This window comes from Cydia strobilella, chromosome 26 (genome assembly GCF_947568885.1).
Source record: "Cydia strobilella chromosome 26, ilCydStro3.1, whole genome shotgun sequence".
NCBI classification, from domain to species: domain Eukaryota; kingdom Metazoa; phylum Arthropoda; class Insecta; order Lepidoptera; family Tortricidae; genus Cydia; species Cydia strobilella.
Genome location: NC_086066.1, coordinates 2282486 through 2299766, shown reverse-complemented (window position 1 = coordinate 2299766; position 17281 = coordinate 2282486). Strand labels below are relative to the sequence as shown.

The window sequence follows — 17281 nt, the reverse complement described above, 5'->3', positions numbered from 1 at the left end:
GTACTTATTGTCGCTTGTCAGTAAGGCGCTATTTCCATATAGCTTGAATTAGAAATCAACCTTATCAACAAGCGACAATGTGGTACCTTTTGGTTCAAGACGACACAAATATCGACGTCAGTTTTAACAATTTTCTATACGTCCTATTTAACAATACGGTGGTGCATTTCAGCACTCATCAGCATCGGCGCCAGACTTTCGTGTAAATTTACTGTTTTACACTTCACTTCCCAAAGTTTTTGGAGAGGTTTTTTTTCTCTTGTGTGCTAAACACAAATTAATTGTAATTTAAATTAAGAAAAGGTAAGGACAGTACAGTTAGATTTTTTTATGTTTTCGAGTAGCATGAGTTACAATATATATATTTAAGACAGCTGTAAAAAATCTAACGAATTATACAAAGGCATTTTTTTTTTAGTTTTTGATGTGCAATTCATTGTTTGTCCAAATATTTTTAAACTTGACCCAAAGTCGACTCCGTGACTCACCCTCTCGCACAAATCTTTCTTCTCCCTTGCACACGGCGCACGCGCCGCCAGTCACGCATCCTGGCGACCTTCAACTCTTAATAACCAGTAACGGTCTTTTGTTGATTCTTTAACAGTTTCACCTTCGAGATATTAAAATTAGGAAGCCGTGTAGTTTTTCATGTAATGTTTATAATAAATACGTGTCTTTTAAAATATGTTGCCTAGAGTCTAGAGTAAGTACGTTTTTGACCGTAGTTGGGAGATTTATAGATGGGTGGTTTCATTTTTTTTTATCATTCGAGTTTTGTGGATTGCTATTTACAGTTAAATTATGATGAACAACCTTTGATTTAAAAATAGAAAAAAGTGTCCCTGCCTTGACAATTTTGTGACGTGCTCTTCATTTCATTTTATATGGACCAGCTCCAAACATACTCATCAATTTTATATGGAAAACAGGGGACAATTTTTTTTAAAAAACGTACTTAACGCTTTTGACCGTAGTTGGGAGATTTATAGATGGATGGTTTTATGTTTTTTTTTATTATTCGAGTTTTGTGGATTGCTATTTACAGCTAAATTCTGATGAACAACCTTTGATTTAAAAATAGAAAAAAGTGTCCCTGCCTTGACAATTTTGTGACGTGCTCTTCATTTCATTTTATATGGACCAGCTCCAAACATACTCATAAATTTTATATGGAAAACAGGGGACAATTTTTTTAAACAATTGATTGTTTTTTTTTCTGAAATAACCCCTATGTATACTAACTTAGCGGATTCACTCACGTATTTTTAGTCGTGTATTTTTAGTTTTTAGTAACATGTCGCGCGAGTGACTAAAAATACGCGAGTGAATCCGCTAAGTTTGTCTCACGATAGTTTAAATTCGAGAACCCCTATGTGTCTTCAGGTTCCAAGTACTTTAAGTACTATACGTATATTAATCGGTTTATTATTTGCGGACTCGATACCAAATATTGACATATCATTTGGAGGCCATGCGATTAGTAGCACTTTACTTAGACTATTTACCCAATAATTTATACAAGTCTGTCCCTGAACTGAACTGGCAACGTCGCATTTTAATCTCGCCCGTTTCAAGGTTTTAATTGATCTGGAATATACATATTTTTTTGTGACTCTCACATCTGTACTTGCTGCCAATTATTTGTTTAATAATTAGTTAGTAATAACCTAATTAGTTTTAAGAATTGTGTTGCTAATTGCTATGCCCTGACAGGGTAACCATGCATGCACTTAATACATGTTAACACCTTAATGTAGTAGTAGTAGCATAGAGTAACTTATACTAGAGCGGTACTGTCATAGTTAATTTTGTAACCCCAGTAAATTCACTGCCATCTGTCGACACACTTTAAAACTAAAAATGAAGATTTATAAAAATACGATAGAATGTATTTAAATATAGATAAATGATTTTTTTTATTTGCATTAATTATTTTTATGATTTTGACCCATGTTCTTTCACTGATATGCGTTAAAATTGTTAAATAACAAACGAAACCGTCAACGCCATCTATACGACTGTAGGCCAAAACTAGTAGCGCCCTCTGAACGAGAATCAATTTCCTTGATTTTCGAGGCACGTTTTTTCCTTTGACTGTATCCATCTATTACGGAGTTATATCTATCTTTGGTAATAGATAGGTAGAATGTAGAATCCGTCTAAACTAACTCTGCACCGACTTTGACAGACTAAAGTGTGCAGGTGTAAGTCATATTTCCATAGCAATGTGACGTATGTGATGACATTATCACACTTTGTCTTAACTAATGCACCGTACCATACCATACCGCTCTAGTATAAGTTACTCTATGCTATTACCCCGCCCCAAAACTCGTTTTGCCCCGGCCTCCCCTACTTCTATAGCTAACGGTTGTATAATGTATATGTATAATAAAATTTAATACAAATGATTGTCAGTGTTTATTTGATATATATGTATGTAAAAATGGAGGCCAATCTTTTAAAAGTAGAATATAACAAGAAAGGGGAAGTGACAAAGAAACCAAAATAAAATATGAATCAGCGGCTAAAACAAGTCCAAGCATGTAATGAGGATGCTTTTAGCTTCATTTACAGTTATTCATTAAATGCAACAACAGCTTTTGTATGAATCCTGCTGTTTTCTAACAATACATAATATGTATTATTAGGAATGTTCTATAACAAAACCTCGTAAGGCCCAATAATGTGCATTGGATGGAACCATTCATAAACCAAATTTAAATTGTTTCATTGCTTACTCAAAGAAAATAAATTTTATACAACAAGGTTCAAATTAAAATTAGGATTTTTTACGATTATATAGGTTTAATAAACACCGGATTAAAAAACATTGACCGTTTAGTAATACGAGGCAGGCAATCCCTATTTTGGATGAGATTAATATATGTTATAATGCTTTTCCAAAAGAAATGGATCATGAAAATACCTACACTATTTAAAAATTAAATATAGGTAAAGTAGGTATTGTTACAAGTTTTACGTTTTCAATAAATGTATAATTTCTTACTAAAACGTAACACACGAACCGGATTTTTAATTGGTATAAATCAGCTAATCTGGTAAAAAGTGAAATCAAGGCCGCGTTCACACTCTCATTTCCTATGACTTTTTGCTGATAAAAACCTCTAAACATTTGTAGTCATTTGTAGTAATCTGTCACTTTTAGAGTTACAGAGAACAATATAAATACTTCCATACTATAAATCGCGTCTTGGCGGGGGCACTGCCGTGCCCCAAGATACACAATTATGGCTGTGATGCCAATACCTAATTTATTAATTTCGGCTACCTAAAGGCTGTCTGGAAGAGATCGGTTTTAGCGATAAGGCCGCCTGTTGTTTAACTTCTTCTTTTCTGCATTCTTTGTATATTGTTTTCTGTAATGAGGTGTGCAATAAAGAATTTGTATTGTATTGTAAAGGCTTACCAAAAAAATATATTTTGGTGTAAGCCTTTGTGTATAAATCTGCTTTACCTATTTCTTTTCTCAATATAAACTGATATTAACGCATAAAGATGCTTTAAATAAACGTCAATTTATGTAAACAGCAGATGACAGGACGATTTTCGATGCTCCTGTGCGCTAAACAGTGTTTGTGTTCAAAAACCGTTCAAATTATAAATGTAAATTAATCGTTACACAATACGATTACGATGATTCCGGAGGTTTTTAGGGTAAAAACGGGACCCTATTACTAAGACTCTACTGTCCGTCTGTCTGTCTGTCACCAGACTGTATCTCATGAACCGTGACAGTTGAAATTTTCACAGATGATGTATTTCTGTTGCCGCTATAACAACAAATACTAAAAACAGAATAAAATAAATATTTAAGTTGGGCTCCCATACAACAATCGTGATTTTTATGCCGTTTTTTGCCTAATAATACGGAACCCTTCGTGCGCTAGTCCGACTCACACTTGGCCGGTTTTTGCTACTTTATTTCCTAATACAATCTGAGGCCCTACCGCGAAAAATGGAAAACGAATTTTCTTTATCTGCCTCTCTATTGCTCGAATAGGCAAGAGTGATAGAGGTAGATAACGATATTTCGATTTTCGTTTTTTGCAGTAGGCCCTCTGCAGTTTTTCTAGATTTCCTCTTATTTCTAAGTCGGTTATCGTCGTTACGCTTATAAATTCCGTATATATATGTTTTCAGACTATCATGTCAGATTTATATAGAAAATCGAGGAAATGTTGGAATTTATAACCGCAGCGATGTTAAAATGTGTATATATATCACTTGTGTCAACATCGCCATTGGTAGCTTAACCTATCAGACGTAAACAAGAAGTTGTGTCGTAACCGTCCCGTCAATAACAATGACTATCCCTCCTTTGTTTACACCGCAAACCTTACTGATGTTCGCTACGCTCTACTGTCTGTGCCGCTTTCCATATCACCGACATAAGTTGATCTTCTCGGGTAATGCCCCTGATAATTCGGAAAGAAACGTTCGTGGTCGGAAAAGTGGTAGGTGAAAAACCTTAGGGCCCCCTACCAACTAGATGGTGCGAAGTTAAAGGCCACCTCAGGCAAACTCCATTAAGTGAGGGCTACGGGAGATCAAGACCAATGGAGACAAATCACAGGTGCTGCTACACCAAGTGGTCACGATCTCACGATCCTCAGTAATGAGCGGCCGACAAAGGAGAGAGAATTCGTAAACATTCTTAATTAAAGAGCCTAACTGGAAATCTAGTAAAAGGACCATTCCATGAACTGTCTACCATTGTCCCGTACAAAAGCAAATTTTCTGAAGAATTGCTGCAAGGAGTTTCTTTTTCTGTGACAACAGCCCGTGAAATGCTAAAAAAGTGAATGCATGTGCTTGGTGGTAGTGGGGCGTGTGTAGAAATCGATTTCCGTCGGCTTACCTATTAATTGAAGTAGTTAGAACCAAATTGTATCATGTCTTGTCCTGTGGATATGTTTTGACGCGCACTACCGGTTGTTTGAACGTACAACTAATCAATTAGAGCTCTTTTAGACGGCGCGAGACAAATCTCCAGCCACTCAAAAAGAGCAAATCTCCAGCCACGTATGCCAATTGCCAGTCTCGCGTCTTCGCTCAAACCGTACGCGAGTGTGTAGTGTTTTGAACTCCGTAAAAAAATTGAGTGTTAGACTGTGTAAGCAATTGCAATTACGTGCAAGTGACTCAGTTTAAAGTCTCAGCGCTCAGTCTCGAATCGTCGCTCAAACTGAGCAGACGCGAGAGTTGTGTTTTGAGCTGCTTAAGAAATGGTTGCGTGAGCGTTAGACTATTCTCAGTTATCAATAGGAATTACGCTCAAGCGAAGTGCCTTAAGTTTTAACACTCAGTCTCGCTTTGTCGCTCAAACTGAGCGCACGCGAGTGAAGTGAAGTGTATCGTAAAAAGTGAACGTACTACGCAATAAGTGATATTATACATATAGACAATCTATTTTTACTCCACCATGCTCGAGCCAAAGACCTGTACAGACGACCTCGGTTTGTTTATTATTGTTTACTTATGTTTACACGTGCTGTTTGTTTACGTCTTTGTTTGATTTTCAATGATACTCGGTGCATTGTATAAATTGTATGTGTTCTATAAAATGCGTTGTACGGAAATTACGGAATACGGTACGGATTGTAGAACTGTACTATGTGTATTTGTATATTTATATTATAAAATGATATTTATCTACATTAATATACCAAGATCACTTTTTAATCGATTTGACATTGTGATTTCAATTTTTAAGGGATTTTTTTTTGCCAATCGTTTAGTTATTAGAGTGATTTTAGTTATGTCTAATGAATATTATACACGCATTTAAATTCATTCGCATATATAAAATATAAGTAAAAATAGTAAAAACAAAATAGTGTTCGTAGGTCATACTGTAGGTACAACTTTTTCTATAGGACCGAGGATCTTCGTTTACGAAAATAAAAATGCCCTTTAATATATTTCGTCTAATCATAAGTATGTTGATATTTTCTGTAGAACAGTTGATTTATTTTGTGATGATGAATGACTGCAGGCCAATTCTAAAATAACGAAAAAAAAAAACGATAAATATGATTAGTCAAAATGTATGAAACACATTTCTTTTCGCGTTTTCGAGGTTTGCCATATTCACCACTCAACTCAAACCATCATAGTCAGACATTGACATTACCTACTAAATCATCCTGTACCTATATCAGTATTTAGTATAGCTTTTCAACTCGATCCCTGGCACTGTAAGTACTTATGGTTGGACATGAGATTTTTTTTCGACAATAACGTTTTATTATCCAATTTCAATTCTATTTATTTCATTACATCACAGGTAACAGTTAGGTGACAGTATTAATACAGTATTATGTACTACATCAGCCATGATGAGCCGTTTAGGCGCACGAAATTTTACAAAACCAAACAAAAAATTATAAATTTTTATTTATTTATACTTTATTGCACATAAAATAAGTACAAATGGTGGACTTAATGCCTTAAGGCATTCTCTACCAGTCAACCACTGGGCCAAAAAGAGACGTTTGTTGGTGCAGGCTTTGTACTGTTTTGAAAATAATTAAACGATATCACTACCTACTATTTACAAATTAAATACTAACTATAGTATACCTATTATATTTAAATCATAAACTTAAACATATACTTTGTATGATACACTTACATACATATCTACATATATACTTATACATGTACCTACTGTGAAACATTACTTACATCTTTCAGACAAATGCTTGCGCAGCATACGCTTGAACGTGAATTTACTTTGAGCTTTTCTGATATTGAGTGGAAGGTCGTTCCACAGGCGTGTCGCCTGAACAGTATAGGAGTTGGTCAGGAAACCAGTGCGATGAGGGGGAATGGAAAGCTTAAGGCTACGGGAGGGACGGAGAACACCACCAGGGCGAGCAGTAACAAATTTAAATTTGGATCTGAGATATTCATAAATAATAGTAAGAAGCTTGGGAACTTGAATGAATGAATGATTTATTTGCATATGAATATTGGGTTACATAAGTAGGTGTTGGGTACAATATTTTGAATTTGTTTCACTAAGATTCTACCTATACAGGTGTACATGCACTGTATATTGGGTGTTCAGGATTATCCCTCCCAAATTTTACGATTCTTTGTCAACATCATAAAAAGTTATCACCGAATAACTATTGAATTAATAATCGATAAAGCCCTCTACGCAACAAAGCCTTACATCATTTTGGAAAAAAACTGATACTCTTCAAACCTGCTGGATCGATTTTTATGAACCACCGCAAGGAAATTCGCTTTCACGCATCGAAAGCGGTCCATCCGTGTTAGAGCTGGTGGAGGTTCGCGCCGCGACAGAGACAAGCGCAACATATAAGCGACAGTTCGCCAGCTCTGTCTCTTGTCTCGCTCGCGAACTGTCGCTTATATGTTGCCTACCGTCAAGTGACGGTCGCGGTCTCCGGTCGCTTGTCTCTGTCGCGGCGCGAACCTCCACCTTACGATGCCACAGACAGACATTATTGGCGTCAAACTTATAACAACCCTTTCTTTTAGAAAATCCTTAAGTCAAACTATAAGTATGGCGTCGTCCCTTAGTGCCTGGTTATCATAATATTTGAAGCAGCAGAACTGTGTGCCTGTGTGATTTTCGAAATGACAATGAATCAGATCAGCAGGTGATAAAATAGTTATTTTCGATATAAGTGCGGAAAAGAGGAAATTCGAAACGAGTGGCGATAAATTAAAACACGACCGCAGGGAGTGTTTTAAATCGACACGAGTTGCGAATTACCTATTCGCACGTGTATCGAACAACGTTTTTCAGTACATATGGCCCTTTAAACTTTCGACATATGCACAAAAAGTGCACTTTCCGCACAAGTGCGAGAAAGTAGCACCATATGTACTGTAAAATAAGTTTTATTGTTATAGCGGCACATATTTTTTGTCCACTCCAGAAATCTTTAGGGGGAGGGAGGGGGTCTAGAAAATGTGACAAGGGGGAGGGGGAGTCACCAACTTTGTGACGTCACTTTAACTTCACCTATAACCGAAAATTGTCTTGATTTATTTATGTTCGCTGTACAGTTAAATAACTAGTTTTTGCTATGTTATATCGTTTTTGTTTGCGTAATTTTGGGAGGAGGGGTTAATATAATCATGAAATTCGTGTGACGTAATTTATGAATGACCCCTACCCCAGTAAGAAAATATTGTTTTTCATTCGTGAAAATATAATGATAAGTCAATAATTTAATGCAAAGCACAGTGTAAACAGCGAGCAATCAAAGATGGCCGCTTCCGGTGCGCGTGAGTCGATTTTTCTGCATCCGGTTCGCCATTCGCGATCATAATCTAGCGTACACAGTATGAAACGTAATTATTAGAAAAAAACGTGAGAGATTTCATCTAATAACAGGCAAAGCGTTTGAAAAACTGTCAACTTATAGGGTTTTTCGCAAAATCTAGTTTGAAAGTTGTTTAAGAATGTAGCTTATGTCACGATAAGACGTTTCGGAAATTGACTCTTGAACACAATACACACATTCCCACAGACAGGCAGCGGTGGTTAAGCTGGTGGAGCGAGGCTCCGGGCGGAGGTAGACCTTTGCGAGGCCCTTGCCTTTTGTTTTAGGGTTGTTGCGCGAGGCCCCTGCAATAGCGTTATAGTGTCTAGATTTCAAACAGTCCCCTTACGGCTTATCCTTTGTCAATTGTTTAGTGAAACCGCAAGTGCTACTTACTAGCATAAAAAAATGGTAGGGCAGTTTTAACCGGTTATTCAATTACCACTCTATGGAGATTGCAATAAGGTTTAAAATGAACTAATGGGAAAACATATTCCATAGCTGTGTGGTCTTTGCGGTCACTGAGTGCCGGCAAGTCGAACGCTACAGAACCAGTCTAAAATGTGTCATCGATATGCGTAACAAAGGCGCGTTATTGGAGAGCGCACTTACACTGGTTTTTTTAGCGTTGGACTAGCCCGCGCTCAGGTGCCATTTAAAATTATGCACGAACCAGGTAAGGGACAGGGACGGATTGCGATTAAATCATTTTGATGGATTCAGGACGTTTTTTTTTTTTACCCCGGGCGAATGCCCTGCTCGCCACCCCTATAAAGCCTAGTTGGACATGGAGCATTAAGGACCCTTTAGGCATGCAAAGTCACAAATACTCGCCATTCGACTAAATTACTAACGTAGTCAGAACTAGGCTTAAGGAATGACTCATGTTAGAACGGCCCGGGTCAACCGACACTTCGTTTTCTATGACAGGTGATGACGTGATGCTTTCTATACGAAATGTCGGATGCTTCGGCCCGGACCCGGGCCATTCTAACGTGTCATTCTTAAGGCGGCCGCTGTACAGTCAAGGGCATAAACATATATACATTCCCAAAGTTTCAAAAATATGTGTACGCTCTTACACCTTATACAATAAAGTCGTGTTCACATATTTTTGAGCCATATGTCTGGATCGATATTTTTGCCGTCGACTGTACATATCCTCTATTAGCCGCTCACAAACCAAAACATTTGATTTGTCAAAATAAATATTCAAAACTGCAATATCAACTAGGAGGCATTTTGGGTGGTTAGAGGATATTATTAAATACATAGGCTGCTAATGTCACTACTCGCGTCGTCGTCATCATAGTCTGGTAAAAATAACTTTGGTACGTCACTTACACGATTATTAAACGTCACTCGATTAGTACATTTTATTAATTCCTGCATTTGTTAATCTGTAGTATGTATTCTGCTGTGTGTATTTAATTATACATTTAAACTATAAATATGAAATAAATAGGTAGTTATTTATACGTTAACAAACCGCAAACTGACGCATAGTAAATACAATGATGAATGAGTAGCATCAGCTATCCGACTGGTTTTTATGTTTGAATATGTTGATGTTTATATGACTGAGGGCCGGTACAGACGGACTGCAACTCGAGTGCAATTTGTACGGCAACTGCACGACGACATTGCAGTTCCCGTACAAACCCAGTTGCAGTACCGGCCCTAAAGGCAGGGAAAAACTGAGCCCACGCGACACGCAGCACGCAGCGATGCAATGTTAAACTTGAAAAGGTCACAGGTCACAGCTAATAAATTTAAACCTCCTAGTCCAAAGTACTGAGTTAAAGTCATGCACACACTTTGTGCCTCAGATAACGTCGCCTGATAACCCATGCTCTCCTGGTATTGCATTGTCGATAAAATGTCTGCGATGTCTGCAATTTAGAAAGTATGCTGGCTATGTGATATTTGGTTTGCGTAGCGTAAAGTAAACCGTGCCTATGTCGACCCCCATCCAATTACTTGTCTAGAAAAATTGGGGGTCACGGGGTATTTTAAAGGTCCAATCAGTGGTCATAATCAAAATAAATACAAGCGATAAAGAATATGCTATAGCTGTTCCGAATAAGCATAATTATCCTCCCCTCCCGCGGACGCTTCGGCTGTCAAATGAGCTCCCTGCCGAGGGTTTCCCGAGGGGGTATTTCAGGCGGGCCGTATGCTTATTTGCCACCGACGTGGTATTAAAACAAGACAGAATTAGGCTTAGTTTTAAGTTTTTAGCTAATTTTGCGTCTTAGTCTGAAAGCTTAGACTCGTTAGTCTTACGAGTGAAAGGGAGGAAAGGCGAATTATGATTACTCTAAACAGACCTAAAGAAAACACAAAAACCAGCTTATGACTCCGAGAGTTTTAATGGCTCGAGGCTTGAAGACCGAAATTAGCGCTAAATTAGGCTTAAAGTTCATATAAAGACGAATTATATCTCTTTCCAGAATCATGGGTGGAGCTGAACAGCGGCGGCGGGCTGGCCGCCGAGAACGAGTACATAAGACTGCTTAGGGAAGCTCAGAGGGAGAGCCGGGACTCCTCCGTGAGGCACTCCAGGGCTTCCAGCGTCAAAGGAAGGTAAGGGGGGAAACTGTGACGGACAGAGTACATAAGACTGCTCAGGGAAGCTCAGAGGTAGCCGGGATTCCTCCGTGAGGCACTCCAGGGCTTCCAGCGTCAAAGGAAGGTAAGGGGGAGGCTGTGACGGACAGAAAGGGTTCATACTGATTAGGGAGACTCCTCCGTTTGACACCGGGAGTTTCCAGCGTCAAAGAAAGGTAGCCAAGGGGAAGCTTTAATGTAACGGACATAAAGAGTTCATTAGACTGATTTGGGAGAATAGATTAGAGAGAACCCACAATCGGTATCCCTTCCTAAAAATATTGTATCGAATTCCTGTAACTGACATGAAGAGTTCATTAAGCTGATTTGGGAGAATAGATTAGAGAGAAGAGAACCCACAATCGGCTTACGTTCCTAAAAATATCGAATGGAATTCCTGTAACTGACATAAAGAGTTCATTAAGCTGATTTGGGAGAATAGATTAGAGAGGACCCACAATTGGCTTACCTTCCTAAAAATATCGAATCGAATTCCTCATCCCTAGAATTTAACAAAAACATTTTAAATAAAATCACATGAGTCACATGACATAAAGAAAACGTACTCTAAACCTACACTTCTCGTACACTGTTTAGGCTGTTTTCCGTTGCTAGCACGCTAATTAACCGAAGCCTCATTAGTGCACGCGTTTGCTACACTGCACTGTTATGAAATTTTAATTACTGCAACGATGTGAGAGCGTGGGTAAACTGCCTATCTATGGAAGCTAAAATGTTTTAATTTGAACAGTACTTAACATCAAAAGTAGCGTATGAGACTACGCGTCAAAACGCTTACAAAAATTATAGTTATTTTCGCACAAGCGTAGCGGGTGGCTCCATAAGTGGCATCTTGAGCGTTTCGAGGGTTTCAAAGCACGACGGTTAAACAAACTGCTATATAATTTGGGTAAAACTCAAATTATTTCATTACGAGGAAAATACTGGCTGTTACACAGATAAAAACCAAATGTTGATGACCAAAATTAGCTGATGTTTACTTGTTATTATTAGTTAAATATAAACGAAACAAATGTATTTAAACATCATTTTGGGAAAGATAACTTCGTAATTGACAATACCAAGGCATATTTGTGATGTACATACATATAATCACGCCTATTTCCCGGAGGTGTAGGCAGGGACCACGGATTTCCACTTGCTACGATCCTGACATACCTCTTTCGCTTCCTTCACTTTCATAACATTCCTCATACACGCTCGCCGGTTTAGGGTGCTCTTGACCTGGCCTTTCTTCAGGATTTCCCCGATCTTATCAGAGAAAGTCCGCCGAGGTCTGCCCCTTCTAACTCTCGTTTCTACTTCTCCCTTATACTATACACTCTCTTTGTTAGCCTTTCTCTTTGTTTGTTTTGTTATATTTGTGATAATTGTGATAAAAGGCCATTGCCTTTTACTGACATTGGTTCTTATCAAATTTTCATGATAAAAATCCGCCTTTGTGACAGTAAGCGCCACTTGCACTATAACCCGGGGTTAATCCCTTAAACCATTAACCTAGAGTCAAATTGTCCTGGTAACCATGGTAACTCCAGGTTTAACCAGTTAACCCCGGGTTAGTATGTGGTGCTAGTGGCGCTAACAGCATATAATAATATGTATGTTTTACATAATATAAAACAAAGCCGCTTTCCGCTGTCTGTCTGTCCCTATGTATGTGTAGATCTTTGAAAGTACGCAACGGATTTTGATGCGGTTTTAATAAATAGATAAAGTGATTCAAGAGGAAGGTTTATATGTACAATGTATGTACATTTTTAAACTAAAAATGTAGATTTATAAAAGTACGATAAAATGTATTTAGATATGGATAAATGATTTTTTTATTTGCATTAATTATTTTTGTATGATTTTGACCCATTTCTTTCACTGATATGCGTTAAAATTGTTAAATAACAAACGAAACTGTCAACGCCCTCTATACGAGAGTAGGCCAAAGGTAGTGGCGCCATCTATTTGAGAATCAAATTTCCGTGGATTTTCGAGGCAAGTTTTTTTCCTTAGACTGTATCCATCCATCTATTACGGAGATACCATTTTAAGTTGTTTCCTTATGTTAGCTGGTAGAATTGACTTTTAAATGATGATTTTAAATAATAATTTTTTTATTACGTTCGTTTTATAGTATATTTTCTTCGCGTTGGTGTGGTAAAATTTTTATGTTTCACTCGGAGGCAAAGTTTGTTTACTTTGTTTTACCCTCGTGCCTTGAAACCCTCGCAACGCTCATTAAGACACATTAATTAATGTGTCTTAATTATTAAGAGCTGCAAACAAACAATGCTATTTTCCTAAATTTGATCAATTATTTGATACATTCCGATAGTACCTGGCTCTGACAAAGAATGTTTGCCACACCAAAACCAAAACATCTTACGAATGCCAGACCCGCTGGACCGGTCCCGAGTACCAGGAGACCAGACGGTGGAGGCGGTGGCGTGTTTGTAAATAAAGAGAAATCCGCATACTACGACTACACCCTTCTAAAACGGCTTAAGTAACGAGATGGGCAATCGAAATACAACCTTAAAACCATGTGTGAAAGTCTAAAACCGTGTACTGCGGCGTCGGATAGCTTATATCTAAAACGTCTTTAGTAACTACACGTGTATTCGAAATTCAACCTTAAAATCACGTGCGATGGTTTAAAAAAGCTTACTAATCTAAAAGGACTTAAGTCTGTGATTATTTTTATTCTAAATTGAACTTTAGTACGAAGACTGACGGTAGAGTTTCAAATGAATGGCTTTTAAATTAGTGTGATTCTTATAACGCTTGTAAGTGATGATGCCTTGGTATTTTTGTCGGGGAAATTGTATACGCGGATTTTAGTAGTAGTAGTAAACACTTTATTGCACAACACAGAAAGAATATAGTAAATGTGTACAAAGGCGAACTTGTCCTCTCCCCCTCCTCAAGGGATCTCTTCCAGCTAACCTTTAAGTAACTGAGAGAGATACGTACGAAATGGTAGTCAAACTAAGATAATATGTACATGACGGCAAGACTAAAGAAATAGCTAATCCTAGAAACAATACGATACGATGCATTAGGAATTTTATTCGTTTTTAGGGTTCCGTACCCAAAGGGTAAAAACGGAACCCTATTACTAAGACTCCGCTGTCCGTCTATCCGTCTGTCCGTATGTCTGTCACCAGGCTGTATCTAATGAACCGTGATAGCTAGACAGTTGAAATTTTCACGGATGATGTATTTCTGTTGCCGCTATAAGAACAAATACTAAAAAGTACGAAACCCTCGGTGCGCGAGTCCGACTCGCACTTGGCCGGTTTTTTTTTGTAAACCGAAGATCAGCAAGTTTATAAACATGTGTATATTTTTATATTGTATATTCGAATTGCCGTTATGTCTTTGTTTTCCATATACATAATCTGATAGCTGTGTGTTTTCTAACCGTCTGACGTTCGGCTCACTCTCTTCCTTGTACAACAATAGTAGATTGTGTCACAAGGGTGAGGGATTCTAAAAGAGAATCCTGAGCGTAGTGAGGGATACAAGTGTTAACGCCCAAGTTGGAAATAATTTTCATTTAAAGTGCCACTTTTCTGTTCTAGGACACTTTTTTTGCATAGTGTCCTAGAACTGAAAAGTGGCACTTTAATCCCTGCTAGCAGGGAAGAAAAGTGCCATTTTGATCCCTCCTGGCAGGGAAGAATATGAATATGAATATGTGATGTGCATAATAAATCAAAACAGAATATATGCACGTCACGTATGATCCCAAAGGATAAATAAATAAATAAATATAGGACATTCTTACACAGATTGACTAAGTCCCACAGTAAGCTCAAGAAGGCTTGTGTTGTGGGTACTTAGACAACGATATATATAATATACAAATACATAAATACATAGAAAACACCCAAGACTCAGGAACAAATATCTGTGCTCATCACACAAATAAATGCCCTTACCGGGATTCGAACCCAGGACCATCGGCTTCACAGGCAGGGTCACTACCCACTAGGCCAGACCGGTCGTCCAGGATAATGTCCTTGTAAAGCGGAAGCTACCGATATTGCAACACAAAACAATGACATCTACATATAATATATAGTACTTACATATATAGTCGTGTCTAAAAATTGACCATTCGTACACCGTATTACAAAGACATAAGATCTACTATTGGTTAGGTAGAAAATATCTATATTATGTTACAAGTGCACAAAGAGACCTTTCAAACGCCGCCGACCGCGACGCGTGCAATGCAATATCTTGATTAAAAAAACCAGGCCAAGTGTGAGTCGGACTCGCGCACGAAGGGTTCCGTACCGTTACACATAAAACGACAAAAAATCACGTTTGTTGTATGGGAGCCCTATTTAAATATTTAATTCTATTTTAAGTATTTGTTGTTATAGCGGCAACAGAAATACATCATTTCTGAAAATTTCAACTGTCTAGCTATAACGGTTCATGAGATACAGCCTGGTGACAGACGGACAGACAAAATTTACTATGACAGTACCGCTCTATCTTATAACTTATTATATCCTCTTTGTATTCGACTGAAAGCTCTCAATTATACCACGATTATATAAAATACTATTGTCATTATTAACGAGGTAATGTTTGTTCCAGCCCGAAGTCGCCCCCGAACAGTCCCAACCTGGAGCCGTCCACTGAAGACGAGCTCAAAGGAGTCTACATCAATTGCTGGAGGGTAAGTTTACAATCACCAGCCTTTGTCCCATGACAAAACCTTTCAATATGCCAAATTTCATTATTTGTTTCTATTTTTTTTTTTTTTATTATAAACTGATCGGCGATTGGCCCTAGTCACACCTGATGGAAAGTGAAGACAGGGCCTAAGATGGAGCTCACCGGTTCAGTAACAGCCTATTCACTCTTGTTTTAAAGAGACAGAGGTCATATTGATCAGGGAATACAGTTCTATTTTTATTGTTCTTGTGTGTTGGGTTTTTATTGTTTAGTGTAAGTTTTGACATTGTAAATTTATTTATATTTTGGATTTGTAAGTATTTACATATTTACTCTTATTCTAATTGTGTTGACAATCCTTATTGGAGCTATAATTTTATATCATTAGTATTGTTGTTATTTTCATTTTTATTTTGACGATCATGATAGAAATTCTAATATTTTTGACATTAATGCAAACTTATAATGTAATTGTCTTTCATGAAATAAATCATCTAATCTAATTTAATCATCAATATCATAATATTGATGATTAAATTAGATTAGATGATTTATTTACTTTCTTTATTTTCTTGGTATTAGGGAAACCCAAGAGGGGATTTTTGTGGTTCGAGCGTATCGAGTCCCCGGCAAGCTCGGCCGAAAAATAGAGTTTGGTTATCATTTTAAAATACATGTTGGATTGTAATGAAACTATGCACATACAATGGCATGAGGTATATCTCTCTGTGTGGTCGCTCCCTCATGACTGAGGATCGTGGTCATCAGTGGATGCTCCACACCTGGTTCTTGCGATCTGCCTCCATCGGTGCCTGTCCATCGCGTCTCTGACGACCGCGCAAAAGCTGGTTGAGGAGCAAAGGCTAGTTTATATAGTTCTAGTATAAAAAACAAACGAAATAGAGCAAAAACAAGTTTTGTATGAGAAACTTAAATTCTCTATTTTTTTTACTATGGTTAATGACGGATATATCGGCACCGCAGGTCCAACGCCAAAGACCTATTAATCGGTCAAAGACCACAGAACAACATAGACGATTGTATAAAGTTCAATTTCAGTTTTGACATTTCGGTGACGTGGCGTCCGAGTGACAGCTTTTGTGTTTGACACGGCGTCAAAAAGGTTAACTAATTACAGACCTAGATATACCTTATCCCATTGTAAGTACAAAGTTTATTTGTTTATTTGTTTATTATTATACATATCAGCACTTACAGATAAACCTTACTAGACCTGTACCAATAACTTCTGAGGTTATAAGAATATTAATGTTGCTTATTTTTTATATATAGTTTCCAGACCATATACTAAACCTAAAAATAATATTTTGTGTCATCCTAGGTATTTGCTTAGGTAGAAATTTAGGTATTTCTTTTTTCAATCAGCATTCTGTAAAAAAAATATTAGAGACGAAATTCTTTGTTTCCCTGTAAAGGCAAAGTGGCTTCCGACATACACACGTATTTTGTGTCATTTTCATCCACGGGTATAATGGCATTTAATAAATACCTAATATTGATCCTAAAACGCCTAAAAAAATATTATAGTCAGTAAATGAAGTGTTGTACTTTACAGAACATTGTTATATGTTATTCAAACAAATCTGTGTCAAATTCATCCACCGCTTTTATTA

General features: G+C 37.5%; 1 protein-coding gene across 2 annotated transcripts in view; it reads left to right on the top strand.

Moving 5' to 3' along the window:
• LOC134753199 (BCL2/adenovirus E1B 19 kDa protein-interacting protein 3) overlaps positions 1 to 17281 on the top strand; it is a 62651-nt gene that overhangs the window by 26451 nt on the left and 18919 nt on the right. The window contains exons 1-3 of one of the 2 annotated variants that reach the window (XM_063689002.1): positions 5237 to 5480; positions 10784 to 10916; positions 15567 to 15648. In XM_063689002.1, coding sequence (XP_063545072.1) covers positions 5447 to 5480; positions 10784 to 10916; positions 15567 to 15648 — 249 coding nt within the window. In that variant the 5' untranslated portion in view covers positions 5237 to 5446. Of the gene's footprint in view, positions 1 to 5236; positions 5481 to 10783; positions 10917 to 15566; positions 15649 to 17281 lie in introns of those variants that run through there. The other variant, XM_063689001.1, reaches the window with a different exon arrangement.